At 44.2% G+C, this 18304-nt stretch overlaps 2 protein-coding genes across 5 annotated transcripts in view; both read right to left on the bottom strand.

Moving 5' to 3' along the window:
- MPHOSPH8 (M-phase phosphoprotein 8) overlaps positions 1–15531 on the bottom strand; it is a 31405-nt gene extending 15874 nt beyond the window's left edge. Inside the window, exons 1-3 of one of the 2 annotated variants that reach the window (XM_075742234.1) lie at positions 15210–15531; positions 9109–9264; positions 3743–4594 (exon numbers count right to left, since the gene is read on the bottom strand). In XM_075742234.1, the coding sequence (XP_075598349.1) occupies positions 3743–4594; positions 9109–9264; positions 15210–15446 (1245 nt within the window). In that variant the 5' untranslated portion in view covers positions 15447–15531. The remainder of the gene's footprint in view (positions 1–3742; positions 4595–9108; positions 9265–15209) is intronic. The other variant, XM_075742236.1, reaches the window with a different exon arrangement.
- Positions 15532–17517: 1986 nt separating this feature from the next.
- The window catches only part of PARP4 (poly(ADP-ribose) polymerase family member 4), a 54961-nt gene continuing 54174 nt past the window's right edge, over positions 17518–18304 (bottom strand). For all 3 annotated transcript variants that reach the window (XM_075742230.1, XM_075742229.1, XM_075742228.1), the window contains one exon: positions 17518–18131. In XM_075742230.1, coding sequence (XP_075598345.1) covers positions 17981–18131 — 151 coding nt within the window. In that variant the 3' untranslated portion in view covers positions 17518–17980. The remainder of the gene's footprint in view (positions 18132–18304) is intronic.

Genomic DNA, 18304 nt, shown 5'->3' on the forward strand with positions numbered 1-18304 from the left:
AAATAAAACAACTTCAATTCAGATTTTTACTGCATCCCAACCACGAATAGTGCTTTATGGCACGAGGTGCGGATATGCCAAAACCAGCATTCTGAGGAAATTAAAATTCTGAACTTTTCATTTGTTCCAAATACTGAACCTGAGCAAAATGTAATTATTTCAAAGTATTTAACACCTTTGTAGCACCATATTCAAAGCAGTTACGATAGCACTGACTTGAACCTTAACTGAGAAAACTTGACAGAAGGTTCCAAGTTTTCCAATTCACACATAAGGAACATTATGGCAACAGTCATTCGTGGAAAAACAGACACTCGGGAAAATCCACCCAAACCTACCATATCCACGCAGAAGACTGAGCTTAGCAATATCCAGTATCCCAGAAGAAATTTATGGTAAATGTAGATATATCATCAAATTCGCCAAAATAGAATTCAACTGCCTCCACCAAAGGTTGCCTTTCTTGTCCTGTAATCCTCTCTCTCCATTCAGCCAGCAAATTCCAAACTGCTGAGTAGTGTGACAAGGCTCCTTAGCATGGTTTTATATCAGCCCCTGACACTAATGTGGTACATGGAATAGCATCAGCTTTTTGAAAAAACGCCCCACAAGTAGTACCCAGAAGAACTACAGACTGAATTTATCATTAAATCATAGAATCATTGTGGTTGGAAAAGACCTGTAAGATCATCAAGTCCAACCGTTAACCTAGCACTGCCAAGGCCACCACTAAACCATGTCGCTAAGCACCACATCTACACACCTTTTAAATACCTCCAGGGATGGTCACTCAACCACTTCCCTGGGCAGCCTGGTCCAATGACTGACAACCCTTTCAGTGAAGAAATTTTTCCTAATATCTAATCTAAACCACCCCTGAAGCAACTTGAGGCCATTTCCTCTTGTCCTATTGCTTGTGACTTGGGAGAACAGACCAACACCCACCTCGCTACAACCTCCTTTCAGGCAGTTGTAGAGAGCAGTAAGGTCTCCCCTCAGCCTCCTTTTCCCCAGACCAAACAACCCCAGTTTTCTCAGCAACTCCTTGTAAGACTTGTGCTCTAGACACTTCACCACATTCACTGCCTTTCTTTGGACATGCTCCAGCACCTCAATGTCCTTCTTGTAGTGAGGGGCCCAAAACTGAACACAGTACTCGAGGTGTGGCCTCACCAGTGCCAAGTACAGGGAGACGATCACTTCCCTAGTCCTGCCGGCCACACTATTTCTGACACAAGCCAGGATGCTGTTGGCCTTCTTGGCCACACGGGCACACCGCTGGGTCATACTCAGCCAGCTGTTGACCAACACCCCCAGGTCCTTTTCCACCAGGGAGCTTTCCAGCCACTCTTCCCCAAGCCTGTAGCATTGCCTGGGGTTGTTGCGCCCAAATGCAGGACCCAGCACTGAGCCTTGTTGAACCTCATACAGTTGGCCTCAGCCCATCCATCCAGCCTGTCCAGACCCCTCTGCAGAACCTTCCTACCCTCAAGTGGATCAACACTCCCACCCAACTTGGTATTGTCTGCAAACTCACTGAGGGTGCACTCAATCCCCTCGTCCAGATCACTGATAAAGATATTAAACAGAACTGGCCCCAATACTGAGCCCTGGGGAACACCACTTGTGACCGGCCACCAACTGGATTTAACTTAATTCACTTCAACTAAAATAGATGAATTTGGTGTATCATAAGGTGTTAGCAGACCTGACACATTCAATGATTTTTCTCACCCTCTCACTCCACTCCACAAAACCCCAGCTTTTGATCACTGACATGACTAACCAGTAGCACAGACAGCTGTTCATCCCAGCAGATGCCCAGTATTTAGGAGGAGACCCATAACTTACTAAAGGGATTACCAGGTATTTGCTACACTGAGCAGCTGTTAAAATCAGTAATCCTGATTTTTATTCCAGATTTCCAGTATTGATCAGATGCACAATGTACACCGCACATTTATTTTTGGAGGTAAATCAAATGGAAAGAATGATTCTGCATGCAAACTGACTCAAAACAGAAAATACTGGATTATAAACTGACATGACAGTGTTCTGTAATCAGAGCTACAAAAGGAAAGACAGGTAGCAGAAACATACAATGATTTTATTTGAAAAGAATAACCTGCTTGGGCCAACAATTTAGTGAAGCCAAAAAACCTCCAGAACTCTCCACCAAACCCACCCATATATTAAGTACACAGCTGCTCTGGAGAATAACTAACCAGTTACAGAAAACATTGTTTAAGCCTCCTAGACTAAAAAAAAGCAAAGAGCAGAACACCTTCCTTAGTACCTTGGAGCACAACCTTCCATGGAGCATGACCATGAGAAAGGCATATAGACAACTCTTACTGAGAGTGCTGGCTGAAGAGCCATAAGCAAACCAACTTGCATCTGCTCTTGATTTCTTCATGTTTGGGGTGACAGAATTTTTATAATACTAGTAAATAAAACAGAATACCAAAGATTTATGTGATTATCATCACTGATGAATGCTATAGCCCCAAACTATTACTCAAGTATTTTCTCATAAAGGGCCATACAATTTCAGTTAAATAACTTTCTGAAACTGGGGTATGCCTCATAGTACTTGTTTAACCTTGTTTACAAAAGATTTCACCACTAAGCTCCTGCAAAACCACTATTTTGTGTGGCTCTACTCTGAGATTATGCCATGTAATTCTCTATCCCCAAATCAACTTCCTTATGTTTAGTAGCCTACTCCATACATACAACAATCTTAAGCAGAGGAACACAGCTGAACCTACAGAAGAAATGTGCCGCCACAGAGTTAGAAGTGGGATATAATCCAGTAAGCATCAAGGTGTTTTGGCTGCAATCCTGTTACAAATCAGAAAGAGGTTTCTCTGAGCAGCCAAAGGTTTATAAGCTGCAAACTGTATTACAACAGTCTGAAGCAGCTGAAGGAAACATATTCTTTCTCAGAAACATTCCAGAAATATTGGGGTTTTTTTCCCATTATTTTTTTTTCTTCTTTTACCTTTACCATACTGCTTTTCTTAAAACATTACTGGATTAAATAAGGAAAAATAAATATTCCAGTATTTGCTTAGCTCATTTCTTAGAACAGGTACAGCATTTGTAATTAATATGAAACCATGTAATGAAACTAAGCATTTTCTATAAGCACCCCAGGAATTCTAACACAACAAGCTGGCTGCACAATTATCTTGGAGACTTGGACTTGGAAGTGATTTCAGCATTCCAATTCTCAGGTAGATACTAATGCATGTAAGGTATGACAGAGAGGCTGGCTTTTGAGAGAGATCAAGTGTGTGTTTCAGCTCAAAAGTGCACTTCATTGTGCAGTGCTGGATGGACACTTGCTCAAGACTGAATGTCTTACTACACAAGCAGAAAGAAGTCAAACTGAGGCAGCTGTTGAAATGGGGGGAACAAAGCTAAAAATGACAGCATGCTTTGGAGGAACAGTAAATTTCATTCTAACTAAGTACACATAACAAACAGAAGAAATTCATACTTCATATTTAAAGACACTCTTCTCTCCTAAAGTGTTCCCTCCTTTATAGTGTTCAGAATCCAGAAATTTTTCAGTCTCCCCTACACATTGTGCAGTGGGCCTTTCTTTAGCTTCATTAACTTTCCAATTTGTATTTTTCTCTTTGCCATCACAAACAGTAGCCTTTTAAGATATCTGTACCTCAAAGATGTTTGATGTAATCCCCAGCCCCCACCCCAATGCACTAACATTGCTTACCTCGCCAGCCGAATCAATGGACTTGCGCCCTCTTTCTTCAGCACTCAATTTCAAACCCTTCTGCACTGGTGAAGGAGCAGGTGACACTTTCTCCAACTCTCCTGGTACCACTTTTACTTTTTCTTGACCTTTTTGCTTTTTGTGCGTGCTTTTCTTCTCTAAATAGATATCTTGAGTTTCTTTTCTACTTTCCTCTTTATAATCTTCAGCTTTCTGAATTTTTTTCTTCTTTCTTTTAACTTTAACATCAATGCTATCATCTTCATTACTTGCTGATCCATCAAGATACCTATCGGCAATGGAATCCTTGCCAGCAATTTCTTGTTCCAAGCTCTCTTCTCCACTTACTACCTTTTGCTTCTCATCTTTGTTTTCAGAATTTAAGTCTGAATTTTCATTATCAGTTCCTTGAGAAAATGTATCATCTAGAGTACTTGATTCTGAGTCAAACTGAACCTCTCCATGCTTCTCCCTCCGTGATTTTTTATTTTCCTTAGAATCTTCTTTAGATTTTGTTTTTATATCTTTAACTTCTCCCTTCCTTTTCTTGATTTCTTTAGTATCTTCTTTCCTTTGCTTCTTTGGGTCCTTTGAATCCTCCTTGGTATCTGAAGTCCTTTTTTTTGGTTTGGAATCTGAACCCAAAGTCTCTGAGGAATTTTCACATTCTGTTTTGGGTTTTTCTTTGATTTTTGCAGACTTAGACTTTCTCTTCTTCATATCATCTGGACTTCTATCCTCCCCATCCTTTGACTTCTTCTTTTTCTTCTTTGGTGAAACATCATCTTTTGTTTCACTTTGCCAGTCACTGTCAGATTCTGCTTCAAATACATCATCATTTAGAGAGAGTTTCTAAAAGGTAGGAAAAAAAAAAAGGATTTCTTTCCCCATTAAACTGCATCACTTTGGCGTAAAATAGACAAAAATGGTAGTGGTGGTGCTTGGGAAAAGTAAGTTTTTAAACAGTTTAATCTTTTTCTCACTGCAAACATCAATCCTCATCGCCAAATTGTAAAATTTCTAACTACAATTCTAGATCAGTTACCTAAATTACATTACTTGCTCCTAGGATGAGAATCAATACATAAACAAGTCACATCATAAACCAATCAGACATTCAACAACCAGATTCTAGAACAGAACTAAATCTGAACCTTTTTACATCAAAACCAATTAACCTCACTAGATGACCTTTAAGGTCCCTTCCTACCCAAACCATTCTATGATTCTCTGATTTTGTAAAATTTCACAGAATCCTAGAATGGTTTGGGTTGAAAGGGACCTTAAAGATGATCTAGTTCCAACCCCACTGCCCCCCACTGAGGGGACACCCTCCACTAGACCACGTTGCCCAAAGCCCCATCCAACCTGGCCTTGAACACTTCCAGGGAGGGGGCAACCACAGCTTCTCTGGGCAACCTGCTCCAATGCCTCACCACCCTCACAGTAAAGAATTTCTTTCTAATATCTAATCTAAATCGACCCTCTTTCAGTTTAAACCCATTACCCCTTGCCCTATCAGTGCATAGCCTTGTAAACAGTCCCTCTCCAGCTTTCTTGTAGACTCCGTTCAGGTACTGGAAGGCTGCTGTAAGGTTTCCCCGGAGCCTTCTCTTCTCCAGGCTGAACAAGCCCAAGTCTCTCAGCCTGTCCTCACAGGAGAGGTGCTCCAGCCCTCTGATCAGCTTTGTGGCCTCCTCTGGACTCGCTCCAACAGCTCCATGTCTCTCCTGTACTGGGGCACCCAGAGCTGGACACAGTACTCCAGGTGGGGTCTCACGAGAGCCGAGTGGAGGGGCAGGATCACCTCCCTCGACCTGCTGGCCACACCTCTTTTGATGCAGCCCAGGACACAGTTGGCTTTCTGGGCTGCAAGTGCACATAGCTGGCTCATGCTGAGCTTCTCATCAATCAATACCCCCAAGTTGTTCTCCTCAGGGCTGCTCTCAATCCTTTCCCTGCCCAGCCTGTAGCTGTGCTTGGGATTGCGCTGACCCACGTGCAGGAGCTTGCACTTGGCCTTGCTGAACTTCATTAGGTTCGCACGGGCCCACCTCTCAAGCCTGTCAAAGTCCCTCTGGATGGCATCCCTTCCTTCCAGCGTGTCAACCACACCACACAGCTTGGTGTCGTCAGCAAACTTGCTGAGGGTGCACTCGATCCCACTGTCCATGTTAAACAGTGCCGGTCCCAGTACCGACCCCTGAGGAATGCCACTTGTCACTGATCTCCACTTGGACATTGAGCTGTTGACCACAACTCTTTGAGCGCGACCATCCAGCCAACTCCTTATCCACCGAGTGGTCCATCCATCAAATCCATGTCTCTCCAATTTAGAGACAAGGATGCCGTGCGGGACTGTCAAATGCTTTGTACAGCTCCAGGTAGATGATGTCAGTTGCTCTTCCCTTGTCCACCAACACTGTAACCCCATTGTAAGCAGCCATGAAATTTTCTCAGGCATGATTTGCCCTTAGTGAAGCCATGTCGGCTGTCACCAGTCACCTCCTCATTTCCCATGTGCCTGAGCATAGTTTCCAGGAGGGTCTGCTCCATGCTCTTGCCAGGCATGGAGGTGAGACTGACTGGCCTGTAGGTCCCCCAGTCTTCCTTTTTTCCTTTTTAAACATGAGGGTTATGTTTTCCCTTTCCCAGTCAGTGGGAACTCACTGGACTGCCACGACTTCTCAAATATGATGAAGAGTTGCCTAGCAACTTCATCTGCCACTTCCCTCAGGACCTGCAGATGTATCTCATCAGGTCCCATGGACTTGTGCATTTTCAGGTTCCTTATGTGGTTTCGAACCTGATCTTCTCCTACAGCGTGCGGTTCTTCATTCTCCCAGTCGCTGCCTTTGCCTTCTGAGGCTTGGGCAGTGTGGCTAGAGCACTTGCTGGTGAAAACTGAGGCAAAAAAAGTTGTTGAATACCTCAGCTCGGTTAAGTAGGCCTCCTATTTCCTTCCAGAGAGGGCCCACATTTTCCCTAGTCTTCCTTTTACCACTGACGTACCTGTAGAAGTTTTTCTTGTTGCCCTTGGCGTACCTGGCCAGATTTAATTCTGTCAGGGCTTTGGCTTTCCTAACCTGATCCCTGGCTGCTCGGACAGTTTCTGTGTATTCCTCCCAGGCTACCTGACCTTGCTTCTACTCTCTGTAGGCTTTCTTTTTGTGCTTGAGTTTGTCCAGGAGCTCCCTGTTCATCCATGCAGGCCTCCTGGTGTTTCTGCCTGAATTCCTCTTTGTTGGGATACATCACTCCTGAGCTTGGAGGAGGTGATCCTTGAATACTCACCAGCTTTCTTGGGCCCCTTTTGGATTTAGGATGAGAATAGTGTTGATAATACACTAATGTTTTTAGTTGTTGCATAGTCAAGGACTTTTCAGCTTCTCATACTGTCCTGCTAACTAGAAGGCAGGAGGCACCCAAGAAGCTGGGAGGGGACACAGCCAGGACAGCTGACCCAAACTGACCAAAGGGATATTCCATACCACACAATGTCATGTTCCATTTATAACTGGAGAGTGGGCTGAGAAGCGTGGGAGCTGGGGGCCTGGCGTGGCATTGACTTCTGTGTGATGGTGTTTGTCTTCCCAAGTAACTGTTACGTGTGATGTAGCCCTGCTTTCCTGGAGATGGCTGAACACCTGCCTGCCGATGGGAAACGGTGAATGAATTCCTTGTCTTGTTTTGCTTGCACACGTGGGCTGGAAGGCCGGGCAGCTGGGGCTCGTGCATAGCATTGACTCCAGGTGATAAGAAATTGTGCTGTTCATCATTTGTTTTCTATATATTATTATTATTTTCCTTTCTCTCTTTGTCCTATTAAACTGTTTTTATCTCAACCCACAAGTTCCCTCACTTTCACTCTTCTGATTCTCCCCTGTCCCACTGAGGGGGGGAGTGAGCGAGCAGCTGCGTGCTGCTTAGTTGCCAGCCAGGGCTAAACCATGACAGCCCCTCTTCCCTCCAAGGCTTTGTCCCATGGTACCCTACCAAGCAGATCCCTGAAAAGACCAAAGTCTGCTCTCCTCAAGGCCAGGGTAGCAAGCTTGCTGTGCACACTCCTCGCTGCCCTCAGGATCTTGAACCCCACCATTTCATGGTCACTGCAGCCAAGGCTGCCCTTGAGCTCCACATTCCACACCAGCCCCTCCCTGTTGGTGAGAACAAGGTCCAGAATAGCACCTCTCCTTGTCGGCTCCTCTCACTTGGAGAGGGAAGTTATCATCAATGCATTCCAGGAACCTCCTCAGCAACCTGGTCTAGTGGAGGGTGTCCCTGCCCACGGCAGGAGGGTTGAAACTAGGTGATTTTTAAGGTCTCTTCTAATCCAAACCATTCTATGATTCCTTATGCCCTGCTGTGTTGTCCCTCCAACAGGTATCCGGATGGCTGAGGACCAAGGCTTGTGAACATGAGGCTGCTCCTGTTTGCCTATAGAGGGCCTCATCCGCTTAGTCTTCCTGGTTCGGTGAAGTGGTATCTATAATGTCCCCTATCCCTGCCCTCCCTTTAACCCTGACCCATAAGCTCTTGGTTGGCTCCTTATCCATCCAGCTGGTCATCGGCGTAGAGGGCAACACCCCCCCCCTCGTCTCCCCTACTTGTCCTTCCTAAAGAGCCTGTATCCTTCCATCTCAACACTCCAGTGCCATAATGTCTCTGCAATGCCAGGAAGGTCACAGCCCTGCAGGCATGCGTGCGTCTCTAACTCCTCTTGTTTATTCCCCACACGACCTGCATTTGCATAGAGGCATTTAAGTTGGGCCCCCCATGAAGCTGACCTATAGGTTTCCCAGAAGCAGGGTACCAGTTCTCAAAAAAAAAAAACAAAACCCAACCAGATTCTTACTCTTCATTTTCAAACTGACTGCGCAGTTCAAAAAGAAAACACCATATGCTGCCTTCTTGCAATTAGTTTTTCTGTACTCCTCTTACCAAATTTAATGGTTAACATGCAAAAATTCATCAATCTGCTACACAAAGCAGGAAGGTGAATTAAGCAGTGCCCAGCTTCACTGACAAGACAATATGCATGTCGGAAGGCAAAGGGGGTTGTTTATGTTGTCAAAAACAAACTAAAATGACCATACACCATTTATATAGTTCCATTAAAACTGAAATAAAGTTTAAATGGATTTAGAGTCCACAAGCAAATTTGTCAATTAACAAAAAAATCCCTAACCAGACAGCAGCAACAATACTCAGTTTCACATGACACAAAACACTTTTAGATCAAAGAGATTCTTTAAGTCTTCTTAATTCCATATCCCAAACATCTTCCCTTCTCCCTGCCCCCCCCATCAGCAGAGCCTAGATAGCGAATACATTTTCAGTGTAAGATACTGGAAGGCAAAACATACCTGTATGTCTTTTTTAACAGGTTTAGGCTTATTGTCCACAATCTTTTTTCTGAATTCAAGCAGCACTTCTTTGCAGTCTTCCAAATGAATCTCTGGTTCCCAGGTATCATCATCAGAGGTATATCCTTTCCACCGTACTTTGTAGAGAATTTTACCCTGTAAGAAAAAACCCCAACATTTAATACAATACAGCACAGTATTGCATCATTTACTCAATTCTTGGGGATCTCAGTGGATATATCATTTTGGGTATATAGAAATGAATATAATGGGAGTTCTACTCAATATTGACATAGTAATTCCCAGAATTATTTTCATCTGCATCACATACTGAACTAAGTAGTTTGTAAAACATTTCAGTAGTTGGAGTAGTTTTACCTAAAATTTTATCTAAATTACTAAATTTTAGTAATATCTAAAATTTGTTCAGAATCACAACTACAATGTACAAATCATAAATTCCTAGTCATTTTACTGAAATAGATTTTCTGACAGTTATGAAACGAATTTTTCCTAAAGTTTTCATATTTTGTCTCTAAAAAAATTCAAGCTTGAATTGTTTTTCTTTGCTGAAGAAGATGATATAAAACCTTAAGATTTATAATACATTCACATTATTCACCTAGATTTATATTGGAATTTATAATTTATTCGATTTGTAATCAATGCTACTTCTGATAAACTGAAACACCAACAATTAGAAAAAAACACCACCACAAATGAGATCAAGTTAAATCTAGACAAAAATCTGAGCGTGTGCATCTCAGTGGAGTTAAGTACAAAGATTTTAGTAAAAAATTACATACGAAAGCCCTAGACCAATTGTTTCAACAGTATTCAACTTTACTATAGGAGGAAATTGCACCTTTTAGTCTCTATCTATTTTTTTCACTAGATTAGGAAGTTTTTTACTATTAAAAGCCCCCTAGCTTTCCACCAAATTATCTCTTGCCTTTCTCCCAAATCAGTCTGAATCCTTATGTTTCTCAAGATGGATTCCTTTTCTTGCTGATAGGCAAAGCTTATTAGCTTGGACTCAGCATGTAGCTGACATAGCCAGACAAGTGGCAACTCAGGGCCTCCTGCACCAAGCTTAACTGAAAAGCAGAAACATGTCCTATGAAATCAATGTGGTCACCTTTACTGATTAAACCTGCAGTCTCTTTAAACAGATATATGACAAAAAGCTAGTACTAAAACTTAAGAAAATCCATTGTCCATATAAACCCCCCCCACCTAATAATGAATATGAGGCAACACAGCCATTCATGAACTTATTTTCAAAAAAAACCACCCCAAAACCCAACAAAAAAACAGAGAAAGTATTAGCAAATGTACTAAGGAAAGCACCTTTGGAGAGGCAAACAGCATCTCTTTGTGGTGGGTTGACCCTGGCTGAAGGCCAGGTGCCCACCAAAGCCGCTCTATCACTGTCCATCCTTAACTGTACAGGGGAGAAAAAGTATAACAAAAGGCTTGTAGGTTGAGATAAGGACAGGGAGAGCTCATTCACCAATTACCATCACAGACAAAACAGACTAAAAAAAAAAAAAAAATCTAATTTATTATCAAGCAAAACAGAGCAGAGCAATGAGAAATAAAACCAAATCTTAAAACACTTCCCCTCATTCATCCCTTCTTCCTGGGCTTAACTTCACCCCCAATTTCTACCTACTACCCCCGAGCGGCATAGGGGGACAGGGAATGGGAGTTGTGGTCAGTTCATCAATGTTGTCTCTGCTGTTCCTTACTCGTCAGGGGAAGGACTCCTCACACTCTTCCCCAGCTCCAGTGTGGTGTCTCTCTCATGGGAGACAGTCCTCCACAAACTTCTCCAACATGAGTCCTTCCCATGGGCTACAGTTCTTCACAAACTGTTCCAGCGTGGATCCCTTCCACGAGGTGCAGACCTTCAGGAACAGACCGCTCCAGTGTGGGTCCCCCACGGGGTCACAAGTCCTGCCAGCAAACCTGCTCCAGCATGGGCTCCTCTCTCCATGGGTCCACAGGTCCTGCCAGGAGCCTGCTCCAGTGCAGGCTTCCCACAGGGTCGCAGCCTCCTTCAGGTGTCTCCAGCTGCTCTGGCATAGGGTCCTCCATGGGCTGCAGGTGGATATCTGCTCCACCATCAACCTCCATGGGCTGCATGGGGACAGCCTACCTAACCACGGTCTTCTTCACAGGCTGCAGGGGAATCTCTGCTCTGGCGCGTAGAGCACCTCCTCCCCCTCCTTCTGCACTGACCTGGGTGTCTGCAAAGCTTCTCACATCTCACTCCACTCTCTGGCTGCAAAAGCTGCCATTACGTCCCCCCCGCCCTTAACTGTCATCCCAGAGATGCTACTGCCGTTGCTGCTGGGCTTGGCCCTGGCCAGCAGCGGGTCCATCTTGGAGCCGGCTGGCATTGGCTCTGTTGGACATGGCAGAAGCTTCTAGCAGCTTCTCACAGAAGCCACCTCTGCAGCCCCTCCGCTACCAAAACCTTGCTGTGCAAACCCAAGAGACTCTTTCTTTCAAAAATAGACTGATAATGCTCTGAAATATCCCACATTGCTAATCAAGCCTTGACAAGGAAAGCTTCAAAAGAACTGCCATCTGACACTATTATATGTATTTATGTTAATAAATTTATAATTTTGCCTGAGCACCATTAAACTTTGATGAAGTATATATCTATGCCATTAAACTTTAGCAATCAACTCTACTTACAACATTCTGTATTTTGCTTCACAGACATATACATAAATAGCCTATATGGTTAGTGTAATACTTTTCCTCTTACAATTTAGCTTAACCATATACTCTTGATGTAGGAATGAAAGCAGGACCAACTAGATCAGGTTGGTCAGAAATCTGCCCAGTCAAGTGTATCTGTTCTGATTTCCCTGTGTTCCAGCTTGTGTCAACTGCCTCTCTCACCTTTTCACTGTGCATCTCTGAGAAGGATCTAGCTCTGTCCTCTCTATACCCTCCCATTAAGTAGATATAGATACCACTATGGTGATCACCCCTGATTCTTCTCTTCTTATGGAAGAGCAAACCCAACTCTCAGACTCCTGAGCTCCAGCTCCCTAAACTGTTTTCATAACTCTTCACTCCAGTAAGTTTATGTCTCTTCTGTCCTGGGGAGATCAGAACTTGAGACAGTACTCCAGCTGCATCTCAGCAGTGCTGAGAAGAGAGGAAGAAGCATATCCCTTGATCTGCTGGCTACACTCTTGGATACTGTTGGCCGCCTTTGCTGCAAGAACTGCTGATTCATGTTCAACTTACTTTTCTGGGGGGACTCCCAGCTCCTTTCCCGCAAATCTGATTCCTAGCCAGCTGGGAGGTTTAGACTGGATACTAGGAAAAATTTCTTCACCAGAAGGGTTGTCAGTCATTGGACCAGGCTGCCCAGGGAAGTGGCTGAATCACCATCCCTGGAGATATTTAAAAGATGTGCAGATGTGGTGCTTAGGGACATGGTTTAGTGGTGGCCTTGGCAGTGCTAGGTTAACAATTGGACTTGATGATCTTAAAGGTCTTTTCCAACCAAAACGATTCTATGATTCTGTCTGGTGGTACAGGGTTATGCCATTTCAGATGCAGGACTTCAGTTAGCTGCAGAGTTACTGTTACACCCTCGTAACTCAGGTACAAAATGAGTTAGAAGTCTTTTTTTATTATCAATCAAGAAAGCTGGATAGAATAAAGTCTAATGCAAATGTAAGACTATTTGGCTATTGAATGACTGTACATCCAGTACATGGAGACTGATACAAAAATGCAGCTTAAGTGAAGACAGGAGATTGATCATCATACTAAGGATACATACAAAGCCTTACACTCACCTGTCAACATTATTTTACTCAACAGTGTTATTTTTCTCCTCTGTAACACTTACAAATAACAGAACACTTCCAAGCATTTTTATACTGCTGTAGCTTCTATGAGAACTAGTGATGGGTTGGAACGAACTCCTATGGAAAGCGTTATCGCCATGTGATTAAAGAGCAGAGTTAAGGTTACCCATCTCTACTGGGGGACGTCACGATTTGCACTGGAGCCTGGTGTTTTAGTATAATTGTAGTGCAGTATGAAGGCTTTCTAGATACAGGTTTTCCAAACTTTTATTGCTTGTTGTCTTAAGTAGGACATGTTAGTATTTCACTTACCAGCAGGTCTGACTCCCCAGCCCAATCCTAACACAGGAGTGCTGTCTCTCATGCTACCACTACTATCAGCTCCAGCAACATCAGGACTGTGAATGAAAATAGCTTCTCTGTGTGGTGCTCTCCAGCTCCTCAGCTTCTGCAACTGTGACACAGGAACACACTGACTGGTCTGATGCTGTGCTAGATAGTGGCCGACTCAGTGTATCTGCTTGGACATTGTATCAGACTTGGGAATCTGCAACCTGGGAACTACTAGTCTGAGACTACATAAAATGTACTCCACTGAATGTAACGCACAGCTTTTCCCAGCCATTTCAGAAGTTAGGGCTGGGTGCGAGTACCTGTCTTTCTTACCCTGTATTTCTGAAGCACAGGAGGATGGCCCCCATTGAAGAGCCACGGAAAGGTGGCCTGATGCAACTGGAGCCCATGCTACAAAGCTATAACCAACATATGCTGTCTAAGGCACACACATACAGTACGGCTAACTGCACTGACCCAACCTGGAAACCTCAAGTGCATACAGCTCAGAACCTGCTGCAGAATGGGCTGCTTGGAGGAGGGTGACAGAAAGAGAGGGCATAACACACCTTCTTACCAGCACATGCCAATGACATTTTTAAGAGATAGTACTTGATGTACTCTAGTACTCCTTAAAAGCGTGTGGAATGGTATGACTCCTCCTCTAGTATACAGATTTTAGATTCCATTGCTGGGGGAGCAGGGGCAGGGGGGGGAAGGGAGGGAGGGAGAAGAAATAAAGGTGTCCTCTTGTTTTCTAGCCTAACTTTTTTTGACCAACAAACTTATTTTGACCAACACTTCATATAGGCAAAGTGATAAATACTGTATTACCTCGAGAGCGTAACATTCTTAAGCCATCAAGATATTTCAGCCAAAATACAACTTAATCATGATAGCATCACAAATATATAAAAAATTCTTGATCTGAAGGTTCTCCAACCTAAGGGTTTCAAAACCCTGATGCTCTGCACTAAACAGGCAGAATTCTATACTGTCATGTCCCTGACTGAAGCATAAAATAAACCCCACAGATTAAACAATTTTTAGACACAATAATAATAAAAAAAGCTGTGCTAATTATTTTTTCAATTTGAAATTCAGGGTATTTTAGAAGAACTTAAACCAGTCTAGACTGCTTTCAAAGATAAGATATGATATTTCAGTCTAAACAAAGCAAAGATCACTACAGCTAGTTACTTTAATTGGAACAAGCCTCTCAGTTTAAGAGATCTTCACACATTTTATAAGCCAGTAAACACAGTCTCACTAAACACACCTTGAAACCACCTCCAAGTTCTCCATTATATTCAATCCTGCCCATTTGTGCACTCAAACACTTTACAACAAAACACTATTGCAGTTCAGCCATAACAGCAAAGAGTAGTTTGAGAATGCAGACAATAAAAAAAACTTAGTAAAGATACTCCAGATTTAGTCTCTTTAGTCAAAGCTGTAAGATACGAAAAGCTCGCTTGCAAAATTACACACAACGTATTTTAAATTACAATTATAACGGAACTGCTATTTTCGCGTGGTTCTCGCTCAAGTGTGGAAGAATCGTGCAGGGAAATCTGCCTGAGCAGCAGCCTCTGCCTCTGCCGCCTCACAGCCTGCGCGGGAAGAGCAGGAGACGACCCAGCGCACTCCGGCCCACCCCGCTGCCAGCGCATGGTTAACACCCGCTCCCGACTGCCGGGCTGCCGTGCACCTCCTCGGGGAGCAGGGCCGAAACCCGACCTCAGGGCAGCCGCCGGCCCCAGTCTGGGGGCGGCCGGGCTGTCAGCCAGCCCGGCCACTGCACGGCGCGGCAGCCTCCCTGAGGGACCCGCAACCGCCGCGCCGCCCAGGGGTCCCGCCGCACCCCCAGGAGACCGGCTGGGGGCGCCGGGCTGACAGGCGGCGGCGGCGCCGTGCACTCACCCCCTCGGTCTTCACGTCAAGGATCTTCTCCACCTCGAAGACGTCCTCCTCCTCCTCGCTCTCACCACCACCGCCGCCTGCCGTCGCAGCGCTCGCCGCCTTACCAGCCCCAGCCCCGCCACCGTCTTCCTCCACATCCTCCTCATCCTCCGCCGCAGCCGCCGTCTCCTCTTCTTCCTCCGCCCCGTCCAGCCTAGCCGCCGCCGCCTCAGCCCCGCTCCCAGCCGCCGCCGCCATATTGGGCCGACTTTCAAACGACAACGGCAAAAAGCGGCTGCGACATCCACCGCCAGGCGAGGAGGGAGCGAGGCGGCCGCCGCAGCCAATCGCCGCCCCGTCAGCTCATGACGCACAGGGGCGGGGCCCCAGCCTGGAGGCCTTCGTGCCCTCAGCGCGGCGGTGAGCGGCAGCCAATGGTGCGGGTAGCACCGGGAGGCCTCGACGGGGCCCGGAGGGGCTTGGCTTCGTGCCGGGCCGCGCTGTGAGGGCGGCAGCTCCGCTCGCCCTGGGGCGGGCTGCCCTCCAGCCCGATGCTCGCCACAGGGCCGGCAGCGAGGAGCCCGGTGCCGTCACGCTCCGGCCGCCCGCCGGTGTTGACCGTCGCGGGTCGCGGCACTACGGCTGCCGCGACCCCCGGTCTTGACGAGGGGCGAGCGCCGGCTGAGCGCCGGAGCTGCCTGTCTGCCCGCTGGCCCGGGGATCTCTTCCTCGAAATCGTGGCCGAATCCCCGCTCGGCCCCCTGTAACGCTTCGCTGCCTAGCGCAGCGGCCCTTCCCCGGAGAAGGGAGGCGGTTACCGGTGACTGGAGGCACTCGAAGGCACGTTCACGCTGCTGACCTCTGCCAGGAGACACGGTGTCCGGGCGGGCCTGGCTTGTCCAAATAAATCGAGTGTGCTGAATATCCCGGTACAAAGGTATTCTTAGCTTTCAGTTGGATGAGGGTTTGCGGAAATGCACCAGAAGGTTGTACCCGGACACCGCAGGAGACGTCCTGCTGGGGAACCGGGGTTCTCACTAGGAAGAGGAGTCCTTTTACATTTCATAGTATTTTGCATGCTAAAATAAGTGCCTGTAGGCAAGCACAGGGTTTTTTTTTTTTTTTTTATGTAACGTGCAGGAGGAGGAAAGACAATCCTGTAAGAAAAAGCAAGTAAACCGCACCCTATTTGTGTACTGAACTGCCTTTGCTAGAGCGTTAATATATTGTATCTCAGAAACAGTTCCTTAAAGGACACGCATGGCTCAAATGAAACTCAGGCTTTAGTGTGAATGTATACTTTTCATACATACCCAACAGTGAAAACACCAAAGTATTTGAATAATTAACTGCAGTGAAGGAAAAAAATAATTTTTTTTAATTCATATTTTTGCCAGTGCTTACTTTTTAAGGTAACTAGTAATGCAGCAATTGACCATAAAAAGACTTCAGAGCAGGTTTAGAAGCTAGTTTATCATTGTCTAAATTAAAGAGTCTTTGTAGTTCTTAGGAAACCTGTATCCTAGCTCTTCTCAAATAAAGTGTAGTCCAAATCTTTCCTTTATATTATTTACTAAAAAGAGCCAGTATCTTACACATGTGAAAAAAAGGACTCAGAGCACCTTAGAAACAGAAAGACCTCAGGATATCCCTCTTAGAACCTCCTCTACAAGATAAGTGTATCTACTCCATCCTTGGCAGATGTTCGCTTAAATTCTCAGGAAAACATCTATGAAAGACATTCCACAATTTCCTTAGTAACCTCTTACACCAGTCCTCTAGTACTGCTAGGGAGCACTCTCCATTTGTTTGGGCAGCGTAACACTTTACCTGTGGTGACTCTGGAATCTCCTGCTTCCGAATATTTTCAGTGGTTGGACAAATATGCGTAGAGTATGCTCGGTACACACTTCATTCCGCCTTGGTGCAAGCAATTGTACTAAGTCTCTAACTACATTTCCTCAGATGACAAAGTACTAAAGTGTGATTCAGTGAAGCTCCTTAATTTAGAAAAGGTAATGTGTTCATTCAAACATCTGTGAAAAGCCCCTTAAAATAACTTTTAGTCTGATTTTGTTATTAGGCTTCAGTGTTTGGCCCAATATAAAACAAAACTAGTCAGTTAGGGTATTTTGTCAGAATAAAATCAGAATACAGAGTAACAGAAGTAAAAAAAAAAAAAAGAAAAAAAGAGAACTCATTGCTTAACAAAACTGACCTATTTCTATTCACAAATTGACCTATGACAGATAAGAAAAAGCAGTGCAGGAGAAGAATAACTGTTCTGCTGTTCACATTTCAAGACATGCTGTAGGAATTACAAAACCAGTTGAAAACACTGATATGAAGATATTTATTAGTTCTTTGTTTATCACATTCTTGTATCTGTCAGAATATCTCATGCCATATTGAACTCAATTACTACAATACACTTTCTTTACTGTACCATTAAAGAAGTACATAAGATTTTAGGATAAATCAAAACAAAGATATTATAAAAGACCTTTTACAATGTGCAATGAACCAAAGAGATTAATGTAAAGAATTGAAATATTAAGATACAGAGTTACAGGTAAGTAAAATATTACATATATGAAAAATCAAGACTTACTAATTATAAGACCCTTTATTTCCATATCTTTAAGTGTGTGACTATGAGAATTATTATTCAGTGATAATGTAAGATCAAATGTCCTCACTTTAAATGTTTTATGTAAAACTGCGAGGAAAGCTAACTCTATTATCTTAAAGAATGATGTGATTAAATATTTTAAGTAGAAAGAGAATTGATGTTAGGTAAACTTGATACCCAGTATCTTCTTCGTGGCAGAGTCCCAGTCTTTCCCAAGTTCAAGTCGATAGCAAATAGATGGAAATCGCCTCTCAACTCTTCTTACCCACTCTATTGCTTTCTTGATCAACTCAAAAGCCCAGTGAACACCACTGTGTGTAGAAATGAAGTTTTATTATAATAAAATCTTGTAAATCCACCAAGAGAGCAAGAGGAAAGTAATTTCTTCTAACAATTATTATTTGAAAGAGAAAATTTTCTATATTATGGTAATCTATCCTGTATAAAGTATCATCTGATGCAGAAAACATCATTATCTGTGCCG

This window comes from Balearica regulorum, chromosome 1 (genome assembly GCF_011004875.1).
Source record: "Balearica regulorum gibbericeps isolate bBalReg1 chromosome 1, bBalReg1.pri, whole genome shotgun sequence".
Lineage (NCBI taxonomy): Eukaryota > Metazoa > Chordata > Aves > Gruiformes > Gruidae > Balearica > Balearica regulorum.